The sequence below is a fragment of the Colius striatus genome, chromosome 11, assembly GCF_028858725.1.
Source record: "Colius striatus isolate bColStr4 chromosome 11, bColStr4.1.hap1, whole genome shotgun sequence".
Lineage (NCBI taxonomy): Eukaryota > Metazoa > Chordata > Aves > Coliiformes > Coliidae > Colius > Colius striatus.
The window spans coordinates 11,361,523-11,376,971 of record NC_084769.1 but is presented as its reverse complement, the minus strand read 5'-3'; the positions used below and the strand labels follow the sequence as shown (position 1 = coordinate 11,376,971).

The window sequence follows — 15,449 nt, the reverse complement described above, 5'->3', positions numbered from 1 at the left end:
CCCTTGCTGCCCTGATTTGCCGTTTGATTGCTGCGTTTTTTGGTACAACAGGAAGTCATGTTCATGGCATACCCTGCGCATGAGAAAGCGGGCGGAAAAGGAGAGCAGTGGCAAAAATGAAGCCAATGGGCCACGTAAATCCAAGGATATTCTGGGCAACAAAGTCTCTGTTAAAGTGAGTAAGGCCATCTGAAAGCTGTGTGCTGCTCTCCTGCTTCCCATCCTTTTCACCCCCTGTAGCACCCTCTCCTGAGAGAGGGAGGGGTCGGTGATTTGGGGTTTGGGGTGTTTTTTTTGTGGGGTTTTTTGGTTTGATTTTTTTTTCCTCTTCAGTTATCTTTTTTTTCCCCTTTTTTGGTTTGTTTTTTTTTTTTGTAGTATCCATTTTAGCAGGATTTTTGCATGCAAGATAAAATGCAGCCTTTGTTTTTCATTTTCTTTTCCCTGGCGTCCCCACATGCAAGTAAGTAGTCTTCATTAAAAAACAAAACAAGCCAGCTATATATATGGTTAAATAAGTTAAAGTTGGGACAGTAGTGATTTCCTGACCTCTGCCCTAGCCCAGTCTGCAGCTCCATCAGAGCAGGTGCAGTGGTGAGGAAGCCACCGAGTGAACCAACGGCCTTACGGAAGTCAATGAGTTTTCTTTGGGATGAAATTTCACCATGTCGTAAGATAAGGGGTTCTCAGCCTTGAGAAGCTTAAGGTTTTTGCTCTGGGGAGATGGTCTCAAAGACCTTTTTCTTTCCATGTTATCAGACAGGGCAGAGATGCTGACTCTCGTCTTGCTAGGAGAGTGTTTTGTGTGTGTCTGTGCTTGTGTGTGTGTGTGTGTGTGTCCGTGTCTGTCTCTCTCTCTGAGATCTCCCAGTGTGGAAAAGGTTGAGAACTGTGGGGTTAAGCTCCATCTTCTGCTCTGGGTGCCTGACCACTGTGCTCCAATTCAGAGGATCCATCTCTATAAACGGACCATGAGGCCTGCTCAGGACTAATGTGGGGCTTTCCCTCCCAACAGAGGCAAGCAAACACTTGTCGTGATTTTGACACAACCGAAGCCCAGCCTTGATTCAGGAAAGCACTTGAGCATGTCCTTTGGATCCACTCCCCTCCAGGAGAGCCCATGATTAAGTGTTTTCCTTTGCAGAGGCTTTCTGCCTTGTAAGCCTCATGAAATAGCCATGGCATGTGCAAAGGGAGGAACTCTGCCCCTGCACCCCCCGACCCTGCAGCAGGGAAGGACTGGGCCTGAGGGACACGCCTGCTCCAGCATGGTGGCCACAGTTCTTCCTCCTGTTGCTTCCTCGCTGTTTTTACTACCCCAAGGACTTGCAGAATCACTGCCTCTTCTTTAGCAAAAGCATGTCTTTGCTTCCCTTGTTTTCCTTTTGGTTTGGTTTTTGGTTGGTTTTTTTAGAGCATTTTCTGTACCGTTACCTGTTTCTGTGCTGCTCACAACTCCTGTGCTGCTCTGCCCTGCCTAACCAATCTCTCTTCTAATCTCTTGTTCTCTTTCTTCCTCTTCATGCTGCCAAACAAGGAGACAAACAGCTCAGAGGAATCAGAGTGTGATGACCTTGACCCCAATACTAGCATGGAGGTAGAGACAATCATCCTTGTGCTTTTATTGTGTTTTGTTCCAAGAACGTGTGCCTGTTTTGAAATGCCTTTGCTGACAGGGGAGCTGGTGGGTCTGCATTGCTCGTGGACACATGTGCCAATTAGGTGTGAGTCACACAAAGAGCCAATTCTGGTTTTGCCAAGTATTGAGCTGGAGTTGAGGCTGCCCTTGCGGTGGGAGCAGTGGAGATGGCTGAGGAACAAGCTCCTGTTGAGCTGGAGACTCCTGTAGCCACCCTCAGCCGCTTGTGTCCAACCTGGGACCTCATTCTGTGACACAGTAACACATGCATGTCAGCTTCCAGTGAATGCAGCAGCTTGCTGTATTAAACTCCCCTCCCTTGCCGTGGCAACACGAGCTGAGCTGCTCGTCAGGCCTGTGTTACACGTCACTGGAGGAAATGTTCTTGCACCACGACTGGTGCTTTGAATTATGTAGAAGGCAAGCAAAGACAAAGTTGGGTTTTATATTGTACCAAAGGGGAAAGAGCTTCCTACTGAAATAGGCAAGGCCAAGGTTCAGAGAGACATAAGTGATTTGGTAGAGGTGACGGGGCAGGTCATTGGAGAAGAGGGCTACGTGTGTCCTAGGAGATGCTGCCAGCCAGGCTGCGCTGTAAGCATTGGCAGAAGGGGGCTGATCTTCCTCCTGGAGGGGGGAAGAGGGAGAAGTGTATTGAGATAAACCACCTCAGCTCTTAACCTGAAGGCTCATTTGTATTTTAATTGTGTTGGCATAAATGAACATGACTTTGAGAAGGGGATGGGTAATAAAGGACAGCTTTTAACCCAGCTGACACCCTGGAGACTGAATGGTCCATAGTACCTAAAGCTGTATTATTCTCAGGCGTGTGTTTGCATTTTCAAAGACCATTTTGCCCATCACAGGTAACAACCAGGAGTAAGAGCTTTTGTTACAAGGCTGTGCCCAGTTATTACACAAAAGTCTATGTAAGCTGCAGATCACTGAAACTGTCCCTGTGGAGTAAAAGGTGGCTGAGATGCAGGCATGTTGTTCAGACATGAGTGAGGATCACCATTCTTTCCGCAGAAGATTTTGGTGTTTTGACTTTGATCAGTAGGAGGAAAACCAGATGTTTTAAAATTGTCAGTGGAAGGTATCTGAGTACTCACACTCTCAGCATTTCTAGTTAGTTGTAGCATACTCTATGTGAGTCTTTCTTTGATTTGGGCTTTTACTGTGGTACAGTCTACTCCCTGTAAGGAGCAGCACGGGCTGGCTTCAGTGCATCTGCAGTCTGGAGTGAATGTGGTCAGCTTGTTGGTCCAGCTGAGAAAATTTGGGGGTGAAGGGTTGCTGCTACCCAGTATAAACTAAACAAAATCATCCCAAGGAAGCAGAGCAAAGGCAGGTTCATAGAATGCACGTGAAGCCCTAGAAGAGGCTATGGGGAAGTCTGGTCTGTAAAGGTCTGGAGTATTCGCTGCTGGAGGCCACAGTTACTCTCCCTTTCCCTTCACCGTGAGTCTTTTGATGCTCTTTTTCAAATATGTTATGAGAAATGGACTATATTAAGGCCTTGAGAGCTCAAGTCTCTTCTCATTAAAACAGAGGCAAAGCAAACTGCTTCCACCTCCAGAGCTTGGTTGAGGACTTCACCAGCTCTTTTAGGTTTGTGTCCTGGACTTGAGTAGTTGTTAAACAGCTGTGCTACCTCTTACTCCACAGCCTGTGTGAACAGTGAAAAGCAGCATCTCAGCTGGTTTTCCTTTCCCAACTTGATGTGGAACGTGCCCCTGAGCTGCTGGCAAGCTCCCAGGGGAGCTGGGGACAGTGGGACTGACTGCCCAAGGAGGGCAAGGCCTTGTCCTCACACCTACCTGGACTCCTGATGGATTTTAGTCACTGGGAGTGCTGGTAGGAGGGCTGTGTCCTGGCCATCAGCATTCAGTGGTGCATGAGGCCTTACCTATGTCATTAAGGTGGAGCCATAGCTATCATTATAGTCAGGTAATAACAGGGCAAGTCACCTGGCTTCTCTTCTAGGACCATCACCCCTGACATCCCTCTTCCTCCCATCAAGCGTGGCAACGTGCACCCAGTGCTGCAATAGAGAGAGCAGCCTCTCAGTGCACAGCAGACGTGTTCATTCCTTGGAAATGTCAGTGCAGTTCACCTCCAGCCCACTCACTGGGCACAAAGTTGGTGAGCTCAACGTAGTATCCATGGAGTCCCACAGCTGCTGTGGTCTTCCAGATCTGGCTTGGCTTGCTATGGATCAAATGCCACACATCTGCTCAGTAGAGTCCACGTTTCTGAAGCACTTTGCCTTTGTTTCAAGGGGAAACATAGAAAGAAGTGTAGAAAACACAGAGACTGAGAGCAGGAAACCCAAATTCTGAGTGACTGTTTAAAAGAGCTAAAATGCTGTTGCTGTTGTCTTGCCCACTCAGTGATGTGCTGGCCCTGGAGAACTTTCCATTCGTTGTAACTTTGACCAGAATTAGTGTCTCTTGATGGCTGTTTCTTTTCCCTTTGTTTATGAATAGGTAGTGAAAGTGCATAAGGATGGAACTGAAGCTTGGGGCTTTTTTTCCCCCTAGTTTTCTGCTTTGTGCTGTTGTTTCATAAACCAGAAGGTGCCAACTCAGCTATTAGGCAGGTGAGTGTAGGAGCAGACACTCAAGGAGCGCGTGTAGCCACGTGAGGGATAGGAGTAACCTGCATTTAAGAAAGCTCAGAGACTCCCTTTCCACATGTCTGTAGCTGATTGCATGGGGACAGGCAGCTCCTGTCTTGTCAGGTAGCTCTTCCTTCTGGGAAGAAGGTGCATGCCCTCATGAATCAGTAAATATCATCCACACCCAAGTCTGGGGTCCTGGACAATGAGACAACTGTTTGTCCTACAGTTGTGTGTCGTAAAGTCTCACGGGGTTTCGATATTGCTAACAGGGTCATAAGCCAACTGTGCAGGTCCCATCGAGCTACCTCTCCTGTCTACAAGTGAGTGTCCTTCCAGCATTCAGGAGACCTGACTGAGATAAACCAAATTCATAGAATCACAGAATGGTAGGGGTTGGAAGGGACCGTTAGAGATCATCCAGTCCAACCCCTCTGCCAAAGCAGATCCACCTAGACAAGTTACACAGGAACGTGTCCAGATGGGTCTTGAAGACCTTCAAGGAAGGAGCCTCCACACCCTCCCTGGGCAGCCTGTGCCAGGGCTCCCTCACCTCGACAGTGAAAGAGAAAACTCTTCTTTCTTACATTTAAATGGAACTTTTTGTGTTCCAGCTTCATCCCATTACCCCTTGTCCTGTTGCTAGATACCATCAAAAAAAGGCATGCCCCAACCTCCTGACACCAGCAGCAGCTCTTCCAGGCATTGGGGTGGACCTGCCATGGCTCCAGAGGTTTGGTTTGGCACAGGGTGACTCCTGCCCAGCACAGAGCTCTCACCCTGTGCCCACGGTTTGTCCCAGTTCCTGAGCTGTGCAAGGGAGAGATGGAGTCCAGGCCCAGCCCGAGTCAATGGAAGTGCCATCATTAGATTAGGTATGGAATTTGGGCTTTGTGTTCTCTTTTGTTCAGTTATGACATTTTAGCATGTGAAGAACTGCTCAGAGACACTGAGAGCAAGACAAGTGCCAGGAAACACCCTCTAGGAAAGAATATTGTGTTAGCAGCCCCACAGTCCAAATGGTTCAGTAAGCAATGGTTTGGTGCATACAGCATTGGCTCCAACCCAATGCTCAGCTCGGGCCAAGAATTCCCAGATGCCTTAGGCAGGTGCCTTCATGTCCTGCTTTGAGCTGTCCATCCCCAGGGCAGATCTAACAACCTGTCTCGGTGAATACAGCACTAAAGCCTTTCCTGGCCTGTTACCGCAGCATGAATGAGAACAACCCTGAGAACCCCCCAGATTTCCCTGGGCTGCCTCCACGGGGGTGACACCATTCTCCTGCTGCCCTGGCTGGCCAGGGATAGCTGAGATGGACCAGCAAGGTGGATCCTCAGGTGAGACACAGCCTGAGCTGGGAGCACAGGCACCTGGGATTGGCTTTCAGGAAAGGAAGACCAGACCTTCTTCATCTGCAGATAAACCTCACTACACTCAGCAGCAGCTCTTCCAGGCGTTGGGGTGGACCTCACGTGCAGGACCTGCCATGGCTCCAGAGGTTTTGTTCAGGTAGAGTGCTTCAACACAGTGCCTGGAGTACCAGAGACTCCAAGAAGCAGCATGATGAGGGCAAGAGGCCTTCTGCTCTGAATTGATGTGTGTTACAGCAGTCAGCATCCTCTGTGGTTTCTCCATCAGTCCCAGGGGCAGCAGAGCTCACCCGTGCTGGGTGCCTGAAGGCATCCCCCATCCCCACACCAAGAGGCTGATGCCACGGGACATTTCACCAGACACCGTGCCTCCATTCTAAATTAAGCTTTCCCTTTGGTAGCATCTATCCACATGTAGCAGGAGCCTTATTTGCTTTTATCAAGACATTTCTCTTTATTGATGAGGGGAGAGGAGGCTGGTGACACTGTGAGCTTGTCCCCCTGAACTCAAAGTCAACCTAGCCAGAGGTGGATTGATGGAGCTTTTCCTGCAGAGCAGAGGTGGTTTAATTCCTCTCTAACTCATTTCATTTTTTTCCCAAGAACCTTTTTTTTGCATTACTATTTTATGTTTTTGAGTGAGGGAGCAAGGAACAGGCTGCTGCCGCTGCCACCAGCATGTGCAAATGTGTCAGGATTTCATTTTAACTCAGTGAACAAGGAGTGACATAAAGTGTTTACAGGATGCTGAGCTGCCTGGCTCGGGGTAAATGTGCCCTCTGCTGTTTAGACAATGCATGGGCCTTATTGTAGGGGGGAAAAACCATTCCCTCTCCTGGTTTTGATCTATGCCATTAAAATGAGACTGAGATGTGCCACTGGAAAAATCTGGGCATCCTCTGGGCCCTTCTGTGCTAGGGGAGGTGGGTTGGGCATGGGGAAGACATCTCTGCGACCAAGGAGCACAGCCTGGCCGAGGTGAGTGGCCCCTACAGAGTGGGTTCTGCATCCCCACCAGATACAGCACACAGCACAAATGGGAGAGCAGCTCATGCTAAGAACTGACGGTGCTCAGTGTCATTCCTCGAGTGGACTTTGCTGCTGTTGCTGCAGGTGCAGCTCTGTCTTTGCAACCTGAGCTTAGCAAACCAGGAAGAAAGTGTCCCAGCGCTGCACAGCAGTGAGCTGCTGGATGCAGCACCTGTGCTGCTTTTCTAATGCCTGGCTGTTACCCCCAGTCACATCTCAGTCCCTGAGATCCCTGCAGGTGCCCAGGGGCATTCAAAGCACGTGCCTCGTGTGCCAGTCTTGGTTTGAGCCTTGAAGCAGTGCAGGCTGGAGGAGGGAGAAGCGAGGGCTATTTCTGGCTCTTTTATTTAATAACTCTGACCTATCTTCCCATTTATTTATCTCTTCCCACTCCCTGCATTTGCCTGGGCAGCTTTAGACCCCCCCATCACCTGAGCAGAGGCTGACTCACAGTCTGCCTTTGCCACCTTGTGTGAGGTTCCTATTTTCAGCCATCATTGTATGGGAAACAGAAACTCTCCTGATCACAGAGGGAGCCTTACAAGTTTTCACCTACCCTGGACCAGGCTACAGGTATTTCATCCAATGGATAAAATAAATCTGTCTCATTTCAACTAAATCTATGTTCCTAGAATAAAAGAGCTGGCTGTGTTTCTCACCTGAGGAATGGCTGCATTGCCAGCCCAGTTTCATCCCATAGGGTTTGCATGCGCCTGGCACAGACTGACGTTGAAGATGATGTGAGAAGTTTTTGTCTCTAGTAGTTCCATCCCCATGAATTTATTCTCACAAGCCAGACTGGGGTGCAGCTCGTGGTCACTGGAGTTTCTTCAGGGAGCCCTTGTCTGTGGGACTCTGGGCTGCTTTCCCCTGCTCGTCGCTGCAGGTACTCAGCTGAGGGCTGGCCTCCAAGAGCCTCCTCCACGGTGCACTGAGTGAGGCTTCAGGACTGAGCCTCATGTTGCTTTTCAGGGAAGAAAACTACACAAAAGCCACATAACCAGTGCCATTTCCCCCACCTGGTAATCTCAAGGCAGTGCAAAACATTCCCTGGGTGAGTGATGGGCAGAAGCCAGGACTCCTGCATCGGCCCCAAACACCACTGCTGCCTTTGGGCTGGTGTGAGAGTTCCCTAGGGCGAGCAAGGGCTTTAAAAGGGGGTAAACGTGCTGGAGAGGGTGCTCTTTCACCCCCTTTTGTCTGAGGGAAAGTCCCTTGGCTTTGGAGCCCTCCAGGTCACCCATGCAGGATCTGTGGCAGCACAGTGTGTTGCAGATGCCCCGTTTTCAGGGCACCCCCTGCTCCCGCAGCCCGCCCAAGCCCCTCACTGACAGCGATTGCTGCTCTTCCAGGGCCTTCATCTCTCTGTAAAAACCCTGAGGGAGAGAACCAGGAAGAATTTCTTGTGTGGCTTTCAACAGCTTTTGCAGCTTTTTGCACACACCACTGGGAAGTCTGTCTGTCAGGAGAACCAGCCACAGCCGTGCTCTGGAGCCCTTCTCTCCACCCACGGGGACTGAAAACCTGTTTGGCAAATGAAGAAATCATCTCCAAGGCTCTTGTGCTTCATCTAGAAAGACTCTGTGGAGTCGGTCATCTCCTTGCATAGCATGGAAATGCAGTGTCCTGCAGAGAGGCAGCAAACCCCTGGGGCCTCGGAGTGGACGTGTGAGTCAGCAGAGCTGCCTTCTGGCCCCAGGTTTGGCTGTGGGCCTCTCCTTTCCTGTTTCTGTCCTTCTTACCCCATCATTTGACCTTCTCCTTCAAAGTACACCAAATCCTGTTCCCTAATTAAGTGATACATGAAATCACTCAGGTAGCACTTAAACAAGGAGGTTCTGCTCCCCCTCTACTCTGCCCTGGTGAGGCCTCATCTGGAGTCCTGTGTCCAGTTCTGGGCTCCTCAGCTCAAGAGGGACAGGGAACTGCTGGAGAGAGTCCAGCACAGGGGCACCAAGATGATCAGGGGACTGGAGCATCTTCCTTATGAGGAAAGGCTGCGGGAACTGGGGCTGTTTAGTCTGGAGAAGATCTCATTAATACTTACAAATATCTAAAGGGCGGGTGTCAGGAGGTTGGGACATCCCTTTTTTCTATTGTATCTAGCAACAGGACAAGGGGTAATGGGACGAAGCTGGAACACAAAAAGTTCCATATAGACATAAGGAGAAACTCTTTCACTGTTGAGGTGAGGGAACCCTGGCACAGGCTGCCCAGGGAGGGTGTGGAGGCTCCTTCTTTGAAGGTCTTCAAGACCCATCTGGATGTGTTCCTGTGTGACCTGATCTAGGTGACCCTGCTTCTGTGGGGGGTTGGGCTGGATGAACTCTAAAGGTCCCTTCCAACCCTACCATTCTGTGATTCTGTGATTGTTTTGCAAACAGCCTTTCATTTTTGTCTGAGCTTCCAGCAGGCAAAAGCTGTGATATGGCTGTGGGGCTGCTGTTAGGTAACATTTTATTAATTAACAGATGAAGTTTTAGCAAAGGAAATGTGAATTTTGCCCACAGACTCTTCCAATATTATCTATCAGCTCTAATTTCCTTTCTGGTATTCCCATGGTTAGGCAAGGGAGGGAGGGAGGGGAAAAACATTGGCACGGGAAATTGTAACATCTGATTGTGCCTGGGAAGTCATTAGAAATGTAGCATTATTGATTTATAGATGCATCCATTACATTCATCATTGTAGCTGCATCTTCTAATGAATCCTTTGGAGTGATAAAATTAACACATTAGGAGTGATTGTTTCTCCTGATCTCAAATCCTGCAAGGATGGAAATCAGTGAATAGTAAGGGAATTTAGTGCATGCTGTGGGGAAGGAAGGGGGGAGCTTTGGAGGCTAGTTGTGTATTCCAGGTAAGCCAAAAGCTACAAAAATGAGGCTGTATGTGGGAGTGAGCTGATGCCTGGGGTAAGCAGATGGTCTCACTGAGTGAAAAATGCCCAAGTGATGGTTGTTCACAGAACGGCTTCTTCTCCCTTTGCTCTGTTGTGTGAGCAATACAGTGTAATCCTGAAGAGCCATCTCTCCGTTCTTACATGCACAGGTGGGAGAGAAGATGTTCTTCATCTAGATGTTCTTCTTCATCTCCTGTGCCCCAGTTTCCCCCTGCCTGTGGGATCCAGGGAGCTGTACATGTGTCCCACACCCCGTGGAGCTGCAGTCGCTGCCTCTGAGCCCCTTCAGAGGCTCCCAGGGTGGCTGGTCACAGGGGTCCACATCCTGAAGTTGCACCCTTCATTGGGCCTTTGTGCTTCCCAAGCCAAACCAGAACCAGGAGGTGCAGCCAGGAAGAGGAGGACCTGCTATGGGACCCAAAGAGCCTGGCTGGGTGTCTCAGCCATGCTAGGGCCCTGCTGCAGGGCTGGCACACTCTCCTGTTCCCTCTCCTCATCACAGAGGTGCCCCCAACATGGCTTTGAAAAATAAGAAGTCTTAATTATAGCAATAGTGGTCAAAGAGTCTTCTCCAGGGATGTAGGCAGAGGGTGGCTCCTTCCAGGATGCTGGGAGTGAAATGTTTGAAATCTCAGTGCTCTTAGGAGCAGGCAAGAGCCCAAACCATCTCACTTCCCAACAGGTACGGATCTGGAACACAAAAAGTTCCCCTTAAACACAAGGAAGATATTCTTTGCTGTAGAGGTGAGGGAGCCCTGGCGCAGGCTGCCCAGGGAGGGTGTGGAGTCTCCTTCCCTGCAGGTTTCCAAACCCACCTGGACACGTTCCTGAGTGACCTGATGTAGGAGAACCTGCTATAGCACGGAGTTGGACTGGATGATCTCTAGAGGTCCCTTCCAACCCCTACCATTCTGTGATCTTTAGGACTGACTGACTATGTGGTAGGGACTAAAGGCTGCTTTGCCCACCAGCAGCAGCCCCTGTGTTTCTGGAGTGCAGAGTGTAAAGCACTGGCGTTGATCAGTTGTTTCAGACAGTACCATGAACGTTGTGTTCTCTGTAGATGTGTCCTGAAAGATCAAATTCTGCCTATTGCCAGGACAAAGGTAGTCTCAGTCTCACAGGAAGAGGAATTTGTTGATGTAAGGTATGTTTCTATGGGGAAAGAAATGAACCTCTGTGAGTGGTGAGTCCATGTTACGGCTGGGTCATCTGTGCTTTCTGGTAGTGACAGAGGAAAGCAACTCCTGAGGTCTCACTGCTGGTACCAGAGGTTTACCTGAGGCCATGAGGAAGGGCTATGAAACCAAAATGAACCTGAATATGCTCAAGTGCCTCCTTGAATGTCACACTGAGACATTCACCTTGGAAAGCTATTTATAAAGCCCAAATGTAAGTATCAGCCTTGAAGACATATCTGCATTGTTTTGAAGGGTTCTTGCTCCTGCTTCATGGCAGGTTTCTGAGCCTCTGCAAAAGCTCCCATCAGCTTTGGCACCACAAATCAGGTCACTGCTTCAACATCTTCCAAAATAGCTATGAGATAGACAATAACAAAGCTATTTTGGGTGACATAAAGCACACTGGTGTTTATGGTGCTTGAGATCAAATTATGAGTTTGAATTTGGCTAATGAGGCCGGATGAGATTATTAAAACAGCTAATGAGGCTGTAGAGCTGTAGTGCTTTACCTCTTTGGGTTTTCTGCTGACTCTGCTCTGAGCAGAAGTGAAAAGGCATCTCCCCAAAGCTGGGTAGTGGCCAGAATGCTGGTGAGATGCCCCAGGTGACTGCAGGCACTGGAGCCAGCCACAGAGCGGGAACACCAGCCACCTCTGGGAAGGAGAGCTAATGGCTTGAGCATTATCACCCAAGCAGAGAGGAAGCACATCCATCCTCCTCAGTGCTGTGCCTGTGGCCTGTGATGCTGTATTAAGCAGCTGAGCTTTTCATTTCCTTCCCCAGCTGTGCACAGGCTCATGGTGTGGTCACTGGAGCTTGCTGCATCTGCCATTGTTAGAGCTTCTTGTGGCCACTTGTGAAACCAGATGCCCCTTTGTCCCTGACCAGAACAATAAATGCTTTCCTTTCTTTGTATTTTACAGATAATCAACCCCAATTTCATCCAAGAAGGTGAGTTGGGAACAGTTGTGTACTGGTGGGCACAGAGGGGCAAGTCAGCAGCTGGGATTTACTCTGGTGCAAGAGCATCTCTGCACCCGCCGGTGCTTACAGTGGAGGCGGCTCTCCACTGCCTCTCTCTTGTTTTCCTGGGGAAGAATGTTTTGGGGACACAGAAGAGGTTGAAACCCTCAAACCTGCCTTCAGAAAGCAGGAGCCAGAGCACAGGGCTGGGGGACAGACAGTCCCTGCTGCCTCCTCCTCCAAGCTGTCGGCAGCGAAGGAAGAGTTTCAGTGACATAACCACAGGCCCCGCAGCTGTTTGGGACCCATCCTCGGGCCTGTTCTCTAGAGTCATGTAGGGAACATCCTCACCTGCAGATTAAAAGATCTGAGTGTGTCCCAACGTGTTTCATTTTGCAGTGGCTCCAGAGTTCCTGGTGCCGTTGGTGGACATCACCTGCCTGCTGGGGGACACGGTGATGCTGCAGTGCAAAGTCTGCGGCCGGCCCAAACCCACTGTCACCTGGAAAGGACCAGACCAAAACATCCTTGACAATGACAACAGCACAGCTGCTTACACTGTGTCATCCTGGTAAGGTCCTGCCTGTGGATCCCAACACAGCTGCTCCTGGTGGTCGTGGTGCCCTCAAATGTGGCCCGAGCCAGGCGACAAGACTCAGCAGAAATGGCAGTGAATTGGCTCTGCCCTGGTGTGTCAGCATGTTGCTGCCCCACACCTCAGCTAGAAAGGGTCAGACTTTGGGGTCTGGGCAGCTTTGTTGTGTCCTGAACTGTCAGAGAGTATCTCCACAAAGTGTGCTGCTGGCAGACATGAGCTTGCTCCTGTTAACCTCTCAGGCCAGCTGCAAGGCAGAAGCCAGAATGTTTCCAGCGTAGCAGTCTGGCTGATACTGCCTCTGTGTGGCTGGGGCTTCAGTTTGATGCTGTGCTCACCTTAGGTAGGAGCAGGAGTTGAGCAGAGCAAGCCCTGAGCAGCTTTCAATACCCATAACATTGGGTATTACCTAAGGGGCAGAGGTAGCAACCCCTGTAGTTTTCCTTAGCCTTTCCACAGCTGTTCCTAAAGAGCCTACATGTGCTTCTGGGACAGCTACATCTGGCTGTGTTTGGACATAAAGATGCTTGTCATAATGTTCCCAGCCTGACTCTGTGCTTGGACAGAAAGATGCTTGTCATGATGTTCCCAGCCTGACCAAGGGAGGAGGAAAAACCATCTTTGCAACAGGCACTGGGAGGATCCCAAAAGCTCTGGAGTTGAATTCAGGTCAGGTAGCAGCCTGCTGCTGGATGTTCATCTGCAGCTTATGTAAGCCATTCAGGCCAAACTGCAGTGGACATCTCCAGAAGGCAATCTTTCATGTGAGCTTTTCAGCACTTCTGGCACTGGCTGAGATGAATTCAGGGAGCACAAAGTGACTGAAAGCTGAAAAGGAGCACTAAGAGAGAAAGGATTTTACGTGTTCAATCATAAATCATCTGACCATGAGCTTCCTTCAGAGGCTGTTGGCTTGTATGGCTGCCCCAGAGCACCTTCAGTGGTCCTTCTAGCCATTGCTCAGTAGATCCCTGTGCCTTATCTTCAGGCTCTGGCTGGGGTTGGCATGGGGGATATTTTTGTGCAGGGTTCTGTTTTCCATCACAGCCTTTCACCTGTGCATTGGCTCCCTGGGCACTATCAGCACTCGCTTCGTTGCTCCTATTTGCTTTACAGTGAAGAAGCTGCCTGCCAAGGAGAGGCCCAGCAGATCAGTGGCTGGCTGACAGATCTTGCTGCCATGAGTCTGCATTGTGAGGGAAGGGGATATTTCATAGTCAGACCAGCAAAAGCTGCAGCATCCAGGGGGTTACACCAGCAACCGTGTCCTTCTGCACTTCCCCATGGACTATGCATTAAAGGACACGCTTTTGCCATCAAGGGATTTTATTGGTGTCCTTAGCCTGGGTCTCCAGTACAGCTGAAACAGTTACACAAGCAAAATGCTTTCATTCGGGCTGACTCCCTTAAATTGCCTCCTGAGGACTGCAGCATGCAAACCAAAGTGACTCCCTACACAGCTGCTATAAATGCAGGAGGCTCCTTAGAGCTGTTTATTTGCTCAGACTGGCCCAAAGACTGAGTGTCTGTGAGGAACTCAGGGCTGCTGTTCTTTTTCCCTAGCTGTTGGGAGATGTCCAGCCTTGTGACCAGGGGCCTGGCAGCCCCATTAGTTCAATGACACATGCTCCAGGGGGCTGAGGCTTCCCAGAACTGTCAGGCACCCTGTGCTGTGTGACTGCCTTCTGCAGCTGTGGGAAGCCCAGTTTGTGGAGCGTGTGTTGGACTTCACTGCAGAGGCACAGCAGCTCAGCATCTCCCACCACAGGAAAGATGTGCCTGGGGAAATCTTTCCAGATAAATGGAGTCTAAGCATCCAGCTCTGGACAGGTGCAGCTCAGTGCTTGACTTTGCTTGCTGCTGGAGTGATCCTTCCCCATCTCCTCCAAGGCCATAGCATACAAGTAGATTTTCCTGGCAGGCAATTTGGACCACTCTGCTCCAAGATTTCATTAACAGCCTAATCCTGACATACAGAGGGGTTGTGGTTGCTGAGGGATTGCTGGGGGGATGTTCCTTCAAACGAGTTAACAGGATTTGTGTTTGTAATGAGGCAGAATGGGTGTAAAAAGCATTAAGGAGTGACACAGCGCTTTATAATAAGCTGAAGGTATTTAGCCTGGAGAAGAGGAGGCTGAGAGGAGACAGGATCACTCTACAACTACCTGAACAGAGACTGTAGCAAGGTGGGGGTCAGTCTCTTTTCCCAAGTAACAAGTAATAGGACAAGAGGAAATGGGCTCAAGTTGCCCCAGGGGAGGTTTGGATTGGAGATGAGGAAGAACTTTTTCCCTGAGAGGGTTGTCAGCCCCTGTCCCAGGCTGCCCAGGCTGCTGGTGGAGTCCCCATCCTGGAGATATTGAAAAGCCGTGTAGCTGAGGTGCCGAGGGACATGGGTTAGTGATGGGCTTGGCAGGGTGAGGGGAGGGGTTGGACTCCATCATCTTATAGGTCTCTTCTAACCAAAATGATTCTATGATAACTGGGGCTTCCTGCATCCACAGTGACTCTGGGGAGCTCACCTTGAAGATTTGCAATGTGATGCCTCAGGACAGTGGCATTTACACCTGTGTGGCAACCAACGAACATGGAACTGCCTCAACCTCTGCCACCATCAAAGTCCAAGGTAGCACAGCTGACCTAAACACCTGGGATTTTCCCTTGCAGGGGGGCTGGGAGCACAGAGGAATGGCTGGAGCTGTGCCAGGAAAATGGAGATGCTCAGCCCTTCCAGTTGGGACTCCTGGGAGGCATCACAGGCTCTTTGTGCTTGATTAAGTTGTCAGATCATAAGCACCATGCCTGGGAAATGAAACTGTGCTGGCACCGATTCAGCTCCTGCAGCCCACTTGCAGTGCTGCTCCCAGGGGGCTCAGGGAGGCTGAGCTCCCTCCCAGGAGGCTCCAGGCAGCTGAGCTGTTCCCTGGGGGCTCAGGGAGGCTGAGCTGTTCCCTGGGGAGCTCCAGGCAGCTAAGCTGTTCCCTGGGGTGTCAAGGAGGCTGAGCTCCCTCCTGGGGGGCTCAGGGTAGCTGAGCTGTTCCCTGGGGGGCTCCAGGCAGCTGAGCTGTTCCCTGAGAGGCTCAGGGAGGCTGAGCTCCCTTCCAGGGGCACCAGCAGCTCTGCTGCCTGCAGGGAGCTCTGCGCTCAGGAG

The 15,449-nt window shown here is 50.3% G+C and overlaps 1 protein-coding gene across 6 annotated transcripts in view; it reads left to right on the top strand.

Moving 5' to 3' along the window:
* KALRN (kalirin RhoGEF kinase) overlaps positions 1-15,449 on the top strand; it is a 527,013-nt gene that overhangs the window by 499,000 nt on the left and 12,564 nt on the right. For 4 of the 6 annotated variants that reach the window (XM_062005204.1, XM_062005203.1, XM_062005202.1 and 1 more), the window contains 5 exons: positions 52-175; positions 1,538-1,597; positions 11,664-11,691; positions 12,103-12,274; positions 14,803-14,924. In XM_062005204.1, coding sequence (XP_061861188.1) covers positions 52-175; positions 1,538-1,597; positions 11,664-11,691; positions 12,103-12,274; positions 14,803-14,924 — 506 coding nt within the window. Of the gene's footprint in view, positions 1-51; positions 176-1,537; positions 1,598-11,663; positions 11,692-12,102; positions 12,275-14,802; positions 14,925-15,449 lie in introns of those variants that run through there. The other 2 variants (XM_062005205.1, XM_062005206.1) reach the window with 2 other exon arrangements.